Raw genomic sequence first — 18,071 nt, 5'->3', positions numbered from 1 at the left:
GCTTGGGAACCACAATCTCTTCTCAAGTCAAAATTGCCACTGAATTCACTTAAGGAAACTTGTACAAAGATACACAGATGAACAGGCCGTGATACAGTGGTACCTCGGGATACGAAATACCCAGGTTACGAATTTTTCGGGATACGAAAAAATCCCATAGGGAATTATTGTTTCGGGTTACGAAAGTTTTTTCGGGTTATGAAAAAACTCCGGCGCTATTTTAAATGGAGCCGCGGCTTTTTCCCCATTAGCGCCTATGGCATTTCGGCTTACGAAGGCTTTTCGGGTTACGAAAGCGGCCGCGGAACGAATTAATTTCGTAACCCGAGGCACCACTGTATACCAAATCTCAGAATCAGCATAAAACCTTAAGCAGAACACAATTACACTGGCAACAAGAAATATTCTGTATTGCTTTGAAACCTGGTCTACTTGTATCGTCCTCAAACATTTTGGATTTCAGCTCCCATCGTCCCTTACTGTAAGGTATGCTAGTTGTGATGTCTGGGAGCTGAGGTCCAAAACACATGGAAGACCAACATTTAAGAACCAGTCAGACCTGCACTGTTTGTGACCTACAATGCTGAATGCAAACTACCACAAATGTGCATTTGGCCTGAACTCAACTTCCCTTTCCCCATGTTTGTACCTGTACCTTCAGCTTAATAAAATAATAATATCACCATCATCAAAGTTTCCCATCAACAATATTCCTAGAGAGAACATATGGATAAAATCCATGAATGTTTAGCTGGCCACCATGCCAGGTGGACCACATTCAGGTTTGAAATTGTTGCAGATGTATTTTATCTCAAATCAGGCTAAACACTACATATCTGTATAGACCATACAGAAATATGCAATACACTTGTCCCTCCACATTTCCTGGTCTTAGGGGCACAGGACCCCCGTGAATGTGGAAACACCACAAATAACAAAAACACTACATTTTTACCCGAGAGGACACCTCTCTAAGAATCTCAGTCTAGGTCCTCCAGTGCAACTCTGTAGTCAACATCTGTCTAGTGGAGTGTTCTCTACTAAAAGTAAAGAAGAAAATCTATTTCAAAGTTCTGTGACAGCAAAGTTTCTAAGAAGTGTCGGACTCAAGAGTATCAGCCACATGGTGAAACCGTCTGTTTATAATTGGTACATCTGTCATATATATGTACTTAGTATGCAAGTAAATTAGATTCCAGTTAAACACTGTATTGCAACCCTCATGCATCCAAACTTTTATTTCCCTACCAAGTAAAAATATGCAGCTTGGTGCCTTAGGAAATGGCTCTGTGGCTGTAAGTTGAGTTCATCCCAGAAGGAAATCTTGAGGGTTTCACATCAAAGCAAGAGCCACTGAACCTATGAAATCATTACACACAACCATCTCAGTTATGCACCAAATTTATGAGCTTTGTTGTTGTTGTTGTTGTTATGCTTTATTTATATGGTGCTGTAGATTTACACAGCGCTGTACATACAATCAATAAAATAGACAAGAAAACCCTGTGATAGGGTCTTAGAGTCACTATAAGTCAGAAATGACTTGAAGGCACACGTCAACAAGAACCGTTAATTTAGTCCCTTTAAGAGGTAACCACAAAATAATGAATAGTTTTCCCATTCAAAACCCTGTGTTACTTTGACATACACACATGATATTTTAATAGTTGTGATTTACAAATAGAGTAAGCTAACCGGATGTTTGAAAGACCCGTGAGACTCACAACACTAAACAAAATGCATTTTCCTAGTAATCTAATTGCTCTCTCATTTTCAAGGCTATTCCCACTGGAGATGTAAATACACATTAAAACTAACTTGCGGTATTGAAAATGCATTTACAGCTCCCTTTCCGTAAAATGCTATCTGCAGCCTAACACAAAACCATACATTGCAGTGGCATGTACCAGTGTTTTTGGACATATACTTCAGCAGACTGCTGGACCAACAAAACTAATTAAGTGCATTAGGAAGAAACCATAGGAATATAATACACTTATCATTAGGAGCCTATTTGAAAGTGTTGCGTTCTGTTCTCTTGAGCAAATGCTGTCAAGCTCTCTTTTAATACACCTTATTCCTTTTTTTTAAAAAAAGCTTCCCAGAACAAAGTTGTGACACCAATTTTCTCTCAAATCTCACATCAAAGGAGTGAATGAGATTTGACTTAACACAGCTCCAACTGAAACTGAACCATAATCCATGCAACATTTCACAAAGGTAAAGAGATGCAATGTCTACTGTCTCTCCCTCACTGCCTTTAGGCGAACACCAGGGCAAATACTGGCTAATGTTAGGCCAGTTGTTTCAGTATATTGTTGTTGTTTGGCATGAAGTTGTTTCCTATCATGGAGCAAGATTTCTTCAGAAATAGGTTGCCACAGCTTTCCTCTGAAGCTCAGAGAGTGTGACTTGCTCAGGGTCACCCAGTGGGTTTTCATAGCTGAGCAGAGACTTGAACCCTGTCTCCCAGAGTTGTAGTGCAATACTCAAGCCATTACACCATGCTAGCTTTCTACGGCACATTAAAACAACAACAGCACAATCCTCCCTAGGACTGAACTGATCTTCATGGACAGGCAAATTCAAAAGAAAGTTGAGTGAGTACATGAAGATGAAGTGGCCAAAGTTCTTACTCTTTCATTCTCTCACTCTCCAAAAATGGCTAATCAACATTTGCTGGTAGTAATTTTAAGATCATTTGTAACAATGAGGATGATTATATGACATGATGACCAGGCATCATTCCCAGGGGCTGCATATGGAATGGGTGCCCTCAGAATGGAGACACAGTTCTGTCCCAACTAGAATGCCTCCAGGAATAGGGCTGTTGCATTGCATGGTATATCTACTGCCACTAGGTCATTTTCTGCCCCAAACTGGAAAAGGAACACTTCCAGGCTGTTTGTATGGTTAAAGAAAATGTTTGTTTGTGTTATTAAAGAAAATAAAAAGAAAGTCTTGGCTTTTTTTCAACCCCAGTCCTTGCAAATCAGAAATAATCTCTTCTCACAAGCATGAACATAGTGCTTGGGGAGGGCATACAAACCAATCTTCAGTCAGGCACAAGAAATCCACTGTGATTTTGTCCCTTACATACAGTCCTGACTCCCACATACACACATATATACCTTTTATGTTGAAAAAAACCCTGCTGCAGGCATGTTTTGAAGAGCTGTGTCAAGTGGTATGTACTGTATAACCCTATTAGATTGTCAGTAACTATCAAGTCGGAATCAACAGATTCAAACATGGGGTGGGCCAAATGTGGCCCATAAGCTTCAAACAGCCCACAGGACCCTCTAGGGCAGGGGTGGCGAATCTATGGCACGCATGCCAGAGGTGGCACTCAGAGCCCTCTCTATGGGCACACGCATCATCATCCCAACACAGACTTCACTAGAGTTTGTCACTAGAAATTCAGAGAGGTGCAGCACTTTGCGATAAATAAGTGGGGTTTGGGTTGCAGTTTGGGCACTTGGTCTCTAAAAAGTTCTCCATCACTGCTCTAGGGATTAAAGGTGGCTATCTGGAGCATGTGGAGAGCATTTCCATCATGTGTGGACCCCCTGGATTTCTCCCTTCCCAGAGATCAAAATAAAATTTTATATTTTTCCCCAAAATTTCTTATGCTTCCATATGCTTAAAATGCCCTCTTGGGGTGCAGAAGCATGTCCCCAGAGGGCAAAAGCAAATTGATTCTTTCTGCAAGGGAAGTATAGGGAGGTACACCCTCCAAGGTCTCCTGCAGGGCTAACACTGCTCCCTAGTCCTTCACAGTTGCTCACTCCAACTTAAACATCAACACATACCCATCCAAGAGCCATTACTTAGCATTCATGTTAGTTTGGGGGAGTACATTCCCAGAATCCTCCACACTGTCTGAGAGATTCTGAGAGCTGTCATCCAGAAAAGTAAATTTTCCAAGCCCTGGTCCCACCATCAAAAATTTGGTTGAAAACAGCAAGCAAAAAAGATGCGCTTCAGAAGAATTAACAATCACACATGTCCATGTACGTGCACAGGCAGAATATTGTTCTAAAACTGTTTTTGCTTCATGTTTATGAAGTCCATGCATCACACTTAAGCTTCTGCAGCTGCAGTTGAGTGTTACACCAGTAACAGAGTACTATCATTGGAAAAAGAATGGGGAGGGGACCACGATTGCCTAGACAAAGTCTGGGAAAATCCATTTCATTGCATCCAAGGTGGGTGTTATTCACATTAGCCTCTCACCTCCAAGTGACAGGAGCATGACCCGGACAATTCACAACGTAAGCAAAGTAACTACTATGAAAAAATAAAATTGAATTAAAATCAACCCAGAACAATAAAAGCCTGTTTGGAAGCCAGCTGATTTCATGTTCAATCAGCCAAACGGGATGAGAGCCAAGACTTCCGCAACCTTATGAAGGCGTCTACAAGGTGTAAGCCAAAAAACATTTATTGTGGAGTAGAGCCTAAGAGAGGCCTCAGCCCCATATCTATACCGTTGTGTACTTCCATGAGGCATCTCCTTGTAAATAGTCTCAACCCCACTCTAATCTCTCATCTCCATCAAAGAAGTAAAAGGAGGCAATGCACGCACCCTCTGTGTAAATGTCTTTGCTTTGGAAGAAACCTTCTTTGCTTCTGAAATCTCTCTCACACATATCCTCTCCCTCAACTATTGGTGCATCCAGTCTGATTGAAAAGTCCTGTTCCTTATGATTTCATACTGGGTTAAAATAAACTGACCTGGGGAGCTGGCATAAACAGTCTTTGATTTGCCAGCAGCTGACAGAAAATATTCCGGAATAAACAAAATGTGTGTGGATCTCCCAAATAAAATCCTAAAGAACAGGAACAAAATCTAGGACTTTTTGGTCTTTTTAATCAGTCTAGAGGATCTACACCTCTTTTACACATGGGCATGCATGCATACATACATATATACATGTGCATACAGACACACACAGAGGCGGCTGCAGCTAAAATCATGGCCTGTGATGGCTATTTGAAGTCCACTGTTACTTCAAATGGGTCTCCCAGGCATTCAAAAAGAAAGTGAGCAGAAGTCAAACAAAACACCTTCATAAACACAGGGACAGAGACCCTGTGATTTGCCAGCTAGATCAACCTCACCAAGTCCATCCCTTCTTCATAGATGTCACTCTTAGTTCCTCCAGACTGGAGATACTGTCACATCATTTAATGATGTTCCTTACTGTTTGTTCCATCCAAATGCTGTCCTGGCTTCTTTTCTTTTTCATTAAAAAGAACTCTCAGTAAAAAGAGAACTTTTCAGTTCTGTTTGTTTGTAGTGTGCATTGTGGTATCAGACACAGGCATGTCCTCCTTCCTTTATCTCCAGTTCCCACTCAAATATCCCCAACTTTTGAAGAAGAAGAAAAACCTATCCAGCACACAGTCTATTTTGGACCTTCTAAGCCAGTGGTTCTCAATCTTCTGGTCTTCCAAAAAAATTGGACCTCAGCTCCCTGATTTACCTTGAATCCAGGTTTCTGCCTGCCTCCTAGTGACTGAAGCCTCTGTTTACAGACCTGAAGGATTCTGTCTCCATGCCACAGAATCCAGTACCTTACATAAATGGGAGGCAAAAAGTAAAGCACATCTTGATATTAAGAGCACTATGAAAGTTCAGAGTTAGCCTCTGCAATGCAGAACTTTGGCCACTATTGCTCTACAGCTTGCAAGAAATGTGTATGTAATGAAGGAGGGGGACCTAAATTGCTCCTCTTAACTATCCAGATTTTTGGCACAGCAAAAAGAAGTACCTCATGATTTCTGCCTATAAACAAACACTCAACTTAGTTAGCCCTATAAAACAGTGTTATTAAACAATGAGGATCGCCCACATTGACAGTAATGGCAACAGTTAGCATGTAGCAGCAATGTGGTAATTGCCAGGCTAAGATGGCTTGGAACCGCTGCTTTACAGTTCAGCTGGCCTAAGGAGCCATCCGGAAGCATGACAAACTTGACAGTTTCTGAAAATCATATATTAAAAGTACTGCTTTGCTATTATCTCTCTAATAACTTTTAATATAAATTAAATACAGATATCACAGTGCATGTCAATATGAATTAATGTTCTTTTGCAATTATTATTAAAACATCTTCGTTTAAAAATGTATTTGTTTCCATTCATGTTTCTCAACTACACTGAACTCAATGGAGCTTGAACCCTAGCCCAAAACACACTATGTAAAAGGGTTTTATACTGAAATATAGAATTATGCCGGACCAGTTTCCTACACATCTACTTTCAATTCAGTTATGTGTCTGTTGTTGTTCTATGCCTCCAGGATGACCCTGGTTTGTGATGGCCCTTTCATGGGGTGTTCTTGGCAAGATTTTCCCTGGGAAGGTTTACTATTGCCTTCCTCTGACACTGAGAGACTCACCCAGTGACTCAACCCCAAGCACATTATTTGGATTTGTAATTGGTTGACCTGCTGAACCTGAAGAGTGCTTAACAATGTCTTCTCTTCATCCTGTAATTTCAACACAGAGAAATGTAAGGGAGAAAAAATGAAATGCACAGGTATAAGATGGGGGACTCCTGGCTTAACATAACTACATGTGAAAGGGATCTAGGAGTCCTAGTAGACCACAAGTTGAACATTAGTCAACAGTGTGATGTGGCAGCTAAAAGGACCAATGTGATTCAAGGCTGCATCAATAGAAATATAATGTCTAGACTGAAGGAAGTAGTAATACTAGTCTATTCTGCTTTGGTCAGGCCTCACCTGGAATACTGGGTCCAGTTCTGGGCACCACAATTCAAAAACTATGTTGACAAATTGGAGCGTGTCCAGAGCAGGGCAACCAAAATGATGAAGGGTCTGGAAACCATGCCTTATGAGGAAAGACTTTGGTAGCTGGGTATGCTTAGCCTGGAGAAGAAATTGTTAATAGGTGATATGATAGCCCTGTTTAAATATTTGAAGGGGTGTCATACTGAGCATGGAGCAAGTTTGTTTTCTGCTGCTCCAGAGACTAGGACATGGAGCAATGGATGGAAACCACAGGAAAAGATTTCACCTAAAAATTAGAACATTCTTGATGATAAGAGCTATTCAATAGTGTAACATGCTCCCTTGAAGTGTGGTGCAGTCTCCTTCTTTGGAGGTTTTTAAACAGAGGCTGGATGGCCATCTGCTGGGAGTGCTTTGATACTGTGTTCCTGCATGGCAGGGGATTGGACTGGATGGCCCTTGAGGTCTCTTCCAACTCTATGATTCTATCTGGGTAAGGAATGCTGAAAATCCCACCATAGCACTTCCTTTCTGTTGTGGTGGGATTGTGTGCTCTGGTGATGCAAAAGGCTATGCTGACAGTAGCAGTTCTGCTGGAAGGGTCTCCCATCATCAGACAGGTTTTTCCCAAGGAGCTAGACTAAACATGCCAAACAGCAGTAGCAGCAGGACATGACACTGGCAAAGGATCTCTCAGAGACAAGGGCACTGGCACCACAGCTAATGTTTGTTAGTATCGTGCAGAATAAGGCAATGGTAATCTACTGCTGAAGTCTTTTACTTTGAAAACCCTATGATGAGACAATCCAAAATGAAACTAGAGACTCAAACTACTGGGGTACAGCGGAGGACACATATGGGTAGTGTTGCGGCTAATGAAGCAACTGGACACAAGCCAAATGGACAGTCAGTTGTTGACTTGCTCAGAGATGAATATAACAGCCATAGCTGCACAACACATATAATTAAGAATGCAGAATGTGAGAAGATTATTCCAGGGAAGATACACATTGTAAAATAAGAAATGGGAACATATAAACATTGCAGTACTAGGGGTGAATGAGCTAGAGTGAACAAGAATGAGACATTTTGAGTCAAATAATTACACAGTGTTTTACTCAGGAAGGGAAAAGAAAAATTGGGGTGCATTTATAGGGAGAAAAGATGTAGCAAAAGCGATCAAAGGTTATAAAGTGAAGTCTGAGTGAATCATGTCAACACAATTTCAAGGGAAACACACCAAGTGCATAATCCAAGTCTATGCTCCAACTACAGAGACAGAAGAAGAGGTTGAACAATTCTATGCTGGAGTCCAGGAGGAAATTGATCACACACAAAAAGAGGACTTCTTGTTAATCAAAGGTGACTGAAATGCAAAAATAGAAAGATCAGCACCAATGCTTGGCAAGGTAGAAGGCAGTAGGAGATGAAGAGGAAGAAGAAGGCGGCAGCAGCAGGAGAAGGAGGCAGTAGGAAAAGAAGAGGAAGACTGCATTACAAGTCTTCAATCAAAGAATAGTGATCATGAGTTTGCAAGACCTGGTGACAGAATGTCTTGGAGGTCTCTCAATCATAAGGTTGCCTTAAGCCAAAGTCAGTTTGATGGCAGTTAACAACAGTGCTGAAAACAACAGTTCCTATGCTGATGCCCCCCTTTTTTGCCAATGAGGCTCCGATGCTGAAAGTGAGCATAATTCCCAAGAGCTGGGGCAGTAGGTTCCGGAAGGACAAGGAGAGGAAATGTTCAACATACCTCACCCACAGACAATTTTGACAAATCAGCCATCTGAGGGGCAGGTTTTAGGCATTATTGTTTATTTTCTTTTTGGAATTTTTTTCATATAGTCTGAACTCTACAAAAGTGGCTTATCAATATATTTAAATTTAAAAAAATATAGTTTGGTAACCTATCCCCGCTATCACTTGTCTTTGTATGAGAAACCCAAACAAGGAAACATAAAGACATGTTTTAACATTAAAAAAATGTTTTTAAAGCAGCACTTGCCTTTCTATCAGGCTTTGCTCCTTCCACCCCCATCTTCTTCCCTCCAGCAGAATTGGGGACAACAGCTGTTTGGATCTCCAGAACACTAATTTTTAAAACTGCCATTAGTCATACATTAACTGCAGGAACTTGCATAAGTGTTGTGGCGATGCTGTCACTGAATAAGCACATCAAAGATAACACCAAATATTTCACTGAAGAGTATGTTTGGCAAAATCTTAACTGTCTCTGCTTTGGGGAGGTTTTTAATCCAGCCTTCAAAATCTATGCTTCTGTACAGCTTTAATGCAAACCACCATTTCACCCCAGAATGAATAAATATTATCATGACCACCGAGATTCTTTTTCCTTGGGTTTCTTTTTTAGATGAACTGATTTCCTAACAATTACAATAGAAGGAAAAGAATGCAAAAGGAAAGTAAAACTAGGACCTGAAAGTAATCAGACGTGTATATAGCAATAGCAAGTACATTGCTATACCTCTTATCAGTGAACTAAGCACTCCCTAAGGGTTTACAATCTGTAAGCTATTTGGCCCCCAACAAACTGGGTATTCATTTTAGTGGTTTACAAAAGGCTGCAGGGCTGAGTGGACCTTAGAGCCTTGCCTGGGATCGAACTCACAACCTTGAGCAGCCACAGTGCCTTGACTAGGCTATTGTTGTAATGGTCACCCTGGTCATAGTGAATTTAGATGCTGAATTTTAAATGTGGATTGTTTTAAAATGTGTATGAATTATTTGTCCTTTAAAATTGCTGCATGTTTTAATTAATGTGTATTAATTGATGTGCATTGTTGATTTGTTGCTGTTCCCTATGGGGAGAGAGGGATAAGAAATAATAATAATAATAATAATAATAATAATAATAATAATAATATAATTTGTAGTTCCATTCTTTGTCTTTGTCCCAGCCCACTACTAGAATGCAGTGCTGAGTAATAAACTTGAGTTCCATTATTGACAGTAAAAAGAAATATAAGTGGATAAAATAACAACAAACCTCTCTGAAACTGAATTCAGTTAGCCCTATATTAGCTGCTGTGACTACCAAGAGCTTTCCAGAGTGTTAGGAACAGGTCTTTCACATCATCTGCTATCTAAACATTTTCATTCCAGCTGGAGTGGTATCAATGTTTGATGCTGGAAGCTTCAACATGCACTGAATATGGTCTACCACAAAATTAAGTCCCTGAAGCCAGGCCCTGATTATTTGATCAAGGTTTCACATCTCTTCTGCTCACCTCTTGATGCCACAGACCTAAAAGCTAAAGGGAGGATGGGAGTAAAAATACCCCCACCCCTCCTCAAAAAAAAGGAAACCCAAAAAACCTCTGAACTCAACAGCTGTCTTTCATTCGGGAATCAGCACTAGAGAATAACAGCCATCTCAGCAACTTGTGAGTTTTTCATAATATTAATCAATCATCTGCTCCACAAGCAGATGTTGAGCCTGTAGCACTCTTGCCTACCTGTAGATGGGCACAGATGGTGACGACTGTAAACCAGGTGATTTCCCAAGAGAGTCCCGTTGGCTTGGCACTGGCCATCTTCTTGCACCTTTAAGAGGAGAGAAGAGCAAAAAGGTTTCACAGCTATGAAAGAATGAAGGGGGGTAGGGAAAGAAGTCAAGTGCACCCCGCCAGAATCTGAATGACTAAAGCAAACTGGGCAGCAAGTCGAATCTGAGCGTTGGAAAGCGTGCAACCTAAACAGCCGAGGTTTGTGCTGGCCAGGAAAGCAGACTCACAGAGAACAACATGAACCCAGCGTGAAGGGAGAGGTACTTCCAATTAGGGCAGGAGGGTGGGGGAACTGGCTGGAAGAGCAACAGCTCAGGTTTTTCTCTTGCTCACAAGTCAATTTATCAAATCAGCAACCTTCCCCGCCGTTCTGCCATGACCATCCAACCTACAGGAGAGCCAAGGAGAAATCGAACCTGCTTAGCTATTTCAACACTTTTTGCCCTGCTTCCTAGGCACAAATACAACTCCAGGATCCATTTTCCATTGCTTCCAAACCATGCTGGCTATGCAGTCAAAAAGGATACAAAAGCCACAACTTTGCAGGAAAGGATGCTGAATCAAAAGACATACTATAAGATAGCTATATCCGAGTAAAAGACACATGTGAAATTATTTGTTTTTGGCAGCACCTCTAAGGTCTTTAGTTAAAAATCTGCAGAATGCTTATGCATTAAAAAAAAACCCTACTATTTTTACCATTCCTTTCTTTGCAAAAACAAAACAAAACAAAAACTTCTCAGTGCCCCCATCAAGAGAATTTTGAAATACAGTTGGCCCTCCGTATTTGTGGGAGGTCCGTTCCAGACCCCACCCCGCGAAAACAGAGGCTTGCGCATATTCAAGCCTCACAGGCTTGAATGGGGCAGGCCCTCGTGTGCATGGCCTGGACAGATGCGCCACTGGAAATGGCAATGGTCGCCCATATTCAAGGGTACGGATCCCAGATCTGTGAGTTAGGAGATGTGACTGTATTGTACAGATTTCAGTAAACTGTCATCCAGTCATCTTTTATTGGGCAGGGATCCTAGAACTGTTTTAAGGTAAAGGGCTCAGTATTGGCAAACTGGTTGTTATTAATTTTGCCTTCCTCCACAGGGGGGCAATTACTTTTCCCATCCATTATCACTGAAGTGTGCTTAAATACAAAGACTCTTAGAAGCACAATGTGCACTTAGACACGCCTTCCACGTGTTCAGCATGCACACTTAGACATGCCCTCCATGTCTTCAGCATAGTTTACTCCCAAGTCAGTACAAATAGGTTAGGCTACAGGCAGCCTAGGAGGGCACAATGTCAGTTGCTCAACTATGTAAAAGCCCAATTTTGCCAGATGGTTTCATGAATGCTAAGGGTGTCCAGTGCTCAAATCCACCCACCTACCTCACGTTCTGAGGTCCATGCCATTGGGCTTTGCAACATCCCTCAATGTAAAATGAGTAAGGTCAGCTCTAGCTGCAAGAAGCTCCTTTTGGACTCATGGTCAAGACCCCTCTCTTGTCATCTGTCCTCGATGGGCTTATGGTGACGGCAGTCCTGTTAAGAAAGTTGGGTGGCTGGATGACAATAGTCATGGGAACTAACTACTTTCTGAGGCAGAGCTTGGAAACCTCCCAACCAGAGCTTGGAAACACTTTTTAAAACTACAATTACCAAACTCTTCCCAGCCAGCATGAGAAAGATTTTGGGAGCTCAAAAAAAAAGCGTTTCTTACAAGATCTGAATAAACACCGATAAGATCCAGTCCCTTATTTAAAATATTTGGTTATCATCTCCCATCCCGGAAGGGGCCCCAAGGATATGAACAAATATGAACTATTTAAAAAGTGCAAAGATGAAATATTTTAAAAACACATTGAAATACATTTTAGAAACTTCTAAAAACAGTCTTTTAAAAAACAGTCTAAAATACAGTTTTAAAACTGAGAAATGTCAAAGGTTAAAAAGCACTGTTTTGGCTGCCCAGTAGAAGCTTAAAAGAGATGGGGCCAGCCTAACCTCCTTAGGTGAGAAGTTCCAGATGGGGTGCTGCTACAAAGAAAGCCCAGTTACATGTACACACCAACTTAACTTCAGATGGGGCATGGGACAAGGTGCTGAAATTTGGAGGAGGATCAGATGGAAGGGAGCAGTTTCTCAGTGCTAACCTTTTTAGTACCCCGTAGATCAAAACCAGTGTTTTGCAGTCTTTTATCATGTATACCCAGCACCAGTCTGGCCACTGCATTTTGCACTGGTTGCAGCTTCCAAAGACTTTTCAAGGGCAGCCCCATGTAGAGTGCATTGCAGTAGTCTAACCAGAAGGTAACAATCCCCTGTCATTGCTTACAGTACCAGGCCAATGGTGGGGAGATAAGGTAGGCACCAGCAATGGGCCCTGTTTGCTGCCAAACACTTTTTTAAAAACTAAATCCTTTGGGGATTAATTCTTTTTCACCCAAATCTTCACGTCTACCTGCTTTTAAAATTACCTTAAATCGTTGTATCAGGTTTAAGCTGCCTTCTTCCAACCTGTTGATCTTCTCAATATGCTTCTGGTGTGTTTAGATTATTTTTCTTGTTCTAAATTGTTTGCATTGATTTGTACTGTGAGCCACCCTGAGATACTAGGCTACAGGTCAGTATATAAATGTTTTAATATTTAATACATAAAGAAATAAAGAAACAAGATAATAGGTAGTAATCTTAGTCCCAAAGAACTATCTTCTCCATGATAAATCTAATTCTGTGTGCATCTGTTTCTCAGTGCATCCCTCAAATTAAGTGGAGAATACTTGAGGTAAGCAGGCTTTAAAGTTACAAAATTAGAGTTCATTACTTCAAAAAGACTACAAGTCTCCCCTCTCCAAATAGCAAAACAGCACCTGTTCCTTCAAAAGTCACCCCTTTCATATGCACACTAGTTCCAAACATATTTTATTAAGCATATATGCAAAGAAACACATATTTAATGTTTGTTATTCTGCACTGTGCCAAACATACCATTTTTTCCCAGATAAGGGTTTGGAAATGCTATCCAAATAATATTTGCTTTTGGACAGCTGCTCAGACACTGCCTTACTACATTTCAATGGGTTTCATGGGGACAGCTTACTCCTCTTTAGGGTCACTCCCTTTGCATCCATCCCTCTTGTGGAAAGCATTCATCATATATCACCCACTAGAAACTTTCAGAGACAGGGTTAGCATAGGAGTTTCATAGGAAGACAACAGAAGTAGCAATACACTCTTGAATTCTGCAAAGTTCCTCACCAACATTATGAGGCAAGCCAGTTGGTTACTGCTTCTAGGCCCATGCTCTTTACATTATCCTTGTTTTTGGGGGATGGAAGAATGGTACATCCTCGATTTCGCCCAGATAGTCTCTGGACTCCCCTACCTTAGCTATCTGTTCTCAGTTATGTTGAAACAATGGAGTTGAAACGCCAAAAGCAAAAGGTACTATAAATAATCTTTATCTATATCTGCTTCAAAGGTAACAAAACAATGTCTATAACAAAAGCCTTCAAAACCAATACATACAAAGTGAACCATAATCATGATGGCAAACAGAACACAAAACAGCAAATACATCAAAGAATATAAACTGCATTGAAGCAAAAGAGACTAAGAGAAAAGAGTGAGAATCACAACCTAAAGCTAGCCTTATGAAGGCTTAATATCTTATTAGGGCAATACACACAGCTGAAGATCCTCTCCCTCTCAGTAGCTCACCATTAACCCTACAATGACTCAAGTTATAGGTCTTCCTATTCCAACAGAAAATACTATACCGTCACTAGTGTTGAAGCGTATGATTAATCTCCCAACCCACTTTGGGAGAGAAGGTGAGAAACCCTGTATGTGGGAAACCAGGGACGTAGCCAGGATTTTAGGAAGGGGGGGTCCAGACTAAGTGCCACCATTATAATGGGGCTTGGGTGCGGCGGCGCAGCAGCACACGCCATTCATTTTTCTAATGGAAGGGGGGGTCCGGACCCCAAGATCCCCCCCCTTGGCTACATCCCTGGGGAAACAGAACAGACTGCTGCTCCTCGGGGTGGAAAGCACTTTCCACATGGTCAGAGATCTCTTCCTTTTCCTAAGGCACTTGTTCAAAGACTGCTTTGAACTTGCCATGAATACCTGCCCAGAGAAAGAATGAAGCCCATGCCCATGCCCTTCAAGTGTCCTGATTTGATGGGAACAGCTGTGATCAATCATCTGCTCTCCTACTTTTTCAGCTGTCTTTAAAGTGCCTCTCTGTCTCCCTTCTCCTCCTCCCTTACTTCCCCCATTGTCCCCACAGTTCATCCTATATGCTTGACTATACAATGACCTCATGTATAAGTCAAGGGCAGGTTTTGGCAGCCAAAATTATGGATTTTGATATGATCAATGGACGAGTCGAAGGTGCAAACTTAGAAGTGGCAGAAATGGGTTGTGCGTATGATATTGTAATTTAAAGGTACTGTATAATGCTAATGCTAGGTATAATGCTAATTTTGCTAGTTGTTTATGTCACAGCTATTAGCATTACATTCGGTGGCATATGGGAATTACGATTTACGAGGAACATGAGTGCAAAAAAGCATGACTAAGGATTCTGTGTGGTGTGAAATGGGAGGAGGTCAGTGGAGGAAAGGGGTGACTTGTGAAGTGGAACTGGCTGCCAAAGAACCATGTGGCTGCTTCATGAGTCGGCTGGTGGGCCATCAGGCTGGCTCTCCCTCCCTTCAGGCTGTACCCCATTGACCCTGAGGCCAGGGGCTGAGGAAGAAGAAGGCAAGTGGCTCCGCCGGCTTGTTTTCCCTCAGAAGCCCTGAGATTGAGGTGGCTAGGGGAGCAAAGCCACATAAGCTCCCCTCCCTGCCTCCTTTTGCCCGTTCACATGGGCAAAAGTGACAGGAGCATAGCTGGATGGTCCCATCACTATTTCACAATTGCATGAAGATTATCAGATGCTGTCGTGCAACGTTGCGATAACTGCATCATTATCCCGTGAATAAAGAGGAATTCTCCCATCGCTTTTTATTCACAGGACTTTCTATGTTGGATCCTTTCTTTCTGTTTATGGTGGCACCATTTGCCTGGGGAAAAGGTCCATTGAACACAGTGGGAATGAAGTAAATATGTGTTAGGTTGAGCTGTATTTACCTCTTTCTCTGTCCTCCCAAACGTTGAATCATAGAAACATAAAATCATAGAATTGGAAGAGACCCCAAGGGCCATTCAGTCCAACCCCCTGCCATGCAGGAAATCACGATGAAAACACCCTTGAGAGATGGCCATCCAGCCTCTGTTTCAAAACCTCCAAAAAAGGAGAACCAACCGCACTCCGATGGAGTGGGTTCCACTTTCAAACAGCTCTCACTGTCAGGAAGTTCTTCCTAATATTGAGCTGGGATCTCTTTTCCTGCAGCTTGCATCCATTGTTCCAGGTCCTATTCTCTGGAGCAGCAGAAAACAAGCTTGCTCCCTCCTCAATGTGACACTCCTTCAAATACTTAAACGGAGCTATCATATCACCTCTTAACCATCTCTTTTCCAGGCTAAACATACCCAGCTCCCTCAATCTCTCCTCATAAGGCATGGTTTCCAGACCTTTCACCATTTTGGTTGCCCTCTTCTGGACACACTCCAGCTTCTCAACATCCTTTTTGAATTGTGGTGCCCAGAACTGGACCCAGTATTCCAGGTGAGGCCTGACGAAAGCAACCAATGGTTATTAATAAACACCAGCATCACAAGAACACTCCAGTGCTACACATCTTTACTGCAACCTGAAGTCTGTAACACTTGCTCCCATGCATAAGTGAATAAGATCATTGCAGCTTGCCTGAGCATGTAACATTTGCATTGGGTAGCATGTATCGTGCCCACTTTTTGAGACTGGTCCATCAAACAGGTCCATCAGCTGGACGGATACCATACCAAGTGACCTCTTGTTTGAAGAGATTACTTCACAACTAACACCACAGATAAGAACCTTGCATCCGTCATCACTTGACATGTGCAATGCTTTTCTATCTGTGTTTATAGCCTGAAGGAAGCAGATCCCCTCTGATCTTGGGTGCTAAGTGGGCTCAGCCCAGGTTAGTACTTGGATGGGAGATCGCCAATGTGCTGTCAGCTACATTTCAGAGGAAAGAACTGGCAAAACCACATCTGAGTATCCCTTGCCTAAGAAACCCTATGAATTTCATGAGGTTACCATAAGTGGATGGGTGACTTGAAGGCACACATATACAGCTAACGCTTTCAAATATACCGAAATCAGAAATAAAATGACACACACAGGTTGGCTCCTGCAAAATGAGGAAAGCATTGGTGCAAAACACACTGCAGAAATAATCCAGTTTGAGACCGCTTTAAATAACCTGGCTCAATGCTAGGGAATTTTGGGAACTGTAGCTTTGTGAGACATTGAGCTTTCTCTGCAAGAGAGCTCTGGTGCGGTAATAAACTACAATTCCCAGGATCCCCTAGCACTGAGCCAGGTCAGTTTAAGCGGTGTCGACCCGGATTATTTCTGCAGTATGTTTGGACTACTGTTGTATAATTTACTTGCTCAAGTGTTCCTGCAAATGTGTAGAAGCTGAATGACTGATCCATTAGGCAGGATCCAGACTTAAAAGGAGACCCATTGAAATCAACAGGACTTTAGCTTCCAACATTTCAATAGGTGTGCCTGAGAACCAGCCTGGCTTAGTGGTTTGAGTGTTAGACTACGACTCTGGAGACCAGGGTTCAATGCCCAACTCAGCCATGATGAAACCCACTGGGTGACCTTGGCCAAGTCACACTCTCTCAGCCTCAGTCAAGACCATGGCAAACCTCCTCTGAACAAATCTTGCCAAGGAAACCCTATCAAGGGCTCACCTTAGGGTCACCATAAATCGGAAACAACTTGAAGGCACACAACAACAACCAACTCTACCTGCCTTCTTCTAAAGCCACCTTTGGGACAGAAGCACAAACCTGTGCACCTCTATTCAGAAGAACATCCTATTAGAGCACATAGGTCCAAACACACTGCAGAAATAATCCAGTTTGAGACCACTTTAACTGCTCTGGCTCAGTGCTAGGGACCCCTGGAAATTGTAGTTTATTGTGGCACCAGAGCTCTTTGACAGAGAAGCCTATATATCTCACAAAAGTAGTTCCCAAAATTCCCTATCATTGAGCCAAAGCAGTTAAAGCAGTCTCAGACTGGATCTAGAAAACTCTCAGGTGTGAATAGATGCAACCTGATTCTGCATCCGCACTGGGGAAATTATCAAGTTAGAGCGCAATAAAACCGGATTGTTTCCCCAGTGCGGATGCAGCCTGACAGTTCTGTCTCCATCTCCTTACCTCCGGATGGGAGTCCTTTAAGGGAAAGTCAGCCTTCCCAACTGCATCCAAGCTTTGCCTCCAAAGTGAGATGGGTCTTGCGCGCAATCCCAAGCGAAACCCTGCACTTTCAACCTCTTTGGCTCCTCGATGCCTCTCTGCAAAGTCCAGCAGAGCCAAGGAAACCTTGGAAGGAAGGGTCCCTGGAGCAGCAGACAGGACCTCCCCACCCACCACCCACCCTAAAAGAAAGAGAAAATGCCTTCTTATTCCATTGGTGCCCCAAAGCTGCAAAGAGAGACGCAGCCACTTAAACCTAACCCTGCGCAAAAAGATCTCTTGCAATTGCAAACGTCTTCTTTGCGCTCTTTCCAACCTGTTGGAGCTGCAGGAATCAGGATGGCAGCCATCCTAGAGCTGGACACAGAGCGCCCCCTCGTGGCCCTCTTTACAGGATGAGCCTCACAGG

At 42.3% G+C, this 18,071-nt stretch overlaps 1 protein-coding gene across 3 annotated transcripts in view; it reads right to left on the bottom strand.

Annotated features, from left to right (window-relative positions):
* The window catches only part of ADAMTSL3 (ADAMTS like 3), a 221,016-nt gene that overhangs the window by 201,788 nt on the left and 1,157 nt on the right, over positions 1 to 18,071 (bottom strand). Inside the window, exons 1-3 of one of the 3 annotated variants that reach the window (XM_042475402.1) lie at positions 17,624 to 18,016; positions 11,672 to 11,824; positions 10,238 to 10,325 (exon numbers count right to left, since the gene is read on the bottom strand). In XM_042475402.1, coding sequence (XP_042331336.1) covers positions 10,238 to 10,315 — 78 coding nt within the window. In that variant the 5' untranslated portion in view covers positions 10,316 to 10,325; positions 11,672 to 11,824; positions 17,624 to 18,016. Of the gene's footprint in view, positions 1 to 10,237; positions 10,326 to 11,671; positions 11,825 to 17,623; positions 18,017 to 18,071 lie in introns of those variants that run through there. The other 2 variants (XM_042475404.1, XM_042475403.1) reach the window with 2 other exon arrangements.

The sequence above is a fragment of the Sceloporus undulatus genome, chromosome 6 (genome assembly GCF_019175285.1).
Source record: "Sceloporus undulatus isolate JIND9_A2432 ecotype Alabama chromosome 6, SceUnd_v1.1, whole genome shotgun sequence".
Lineage (NCBI taxonomy): Eukaryota > Metazoa > Chordata > Lepidosauria > Squamata > Phrynosomatidae > Sceloporus > Sceloporus undulatus.
This window is presented reverse-complemented; position numbering and strand designations above follow the sequence as displayed.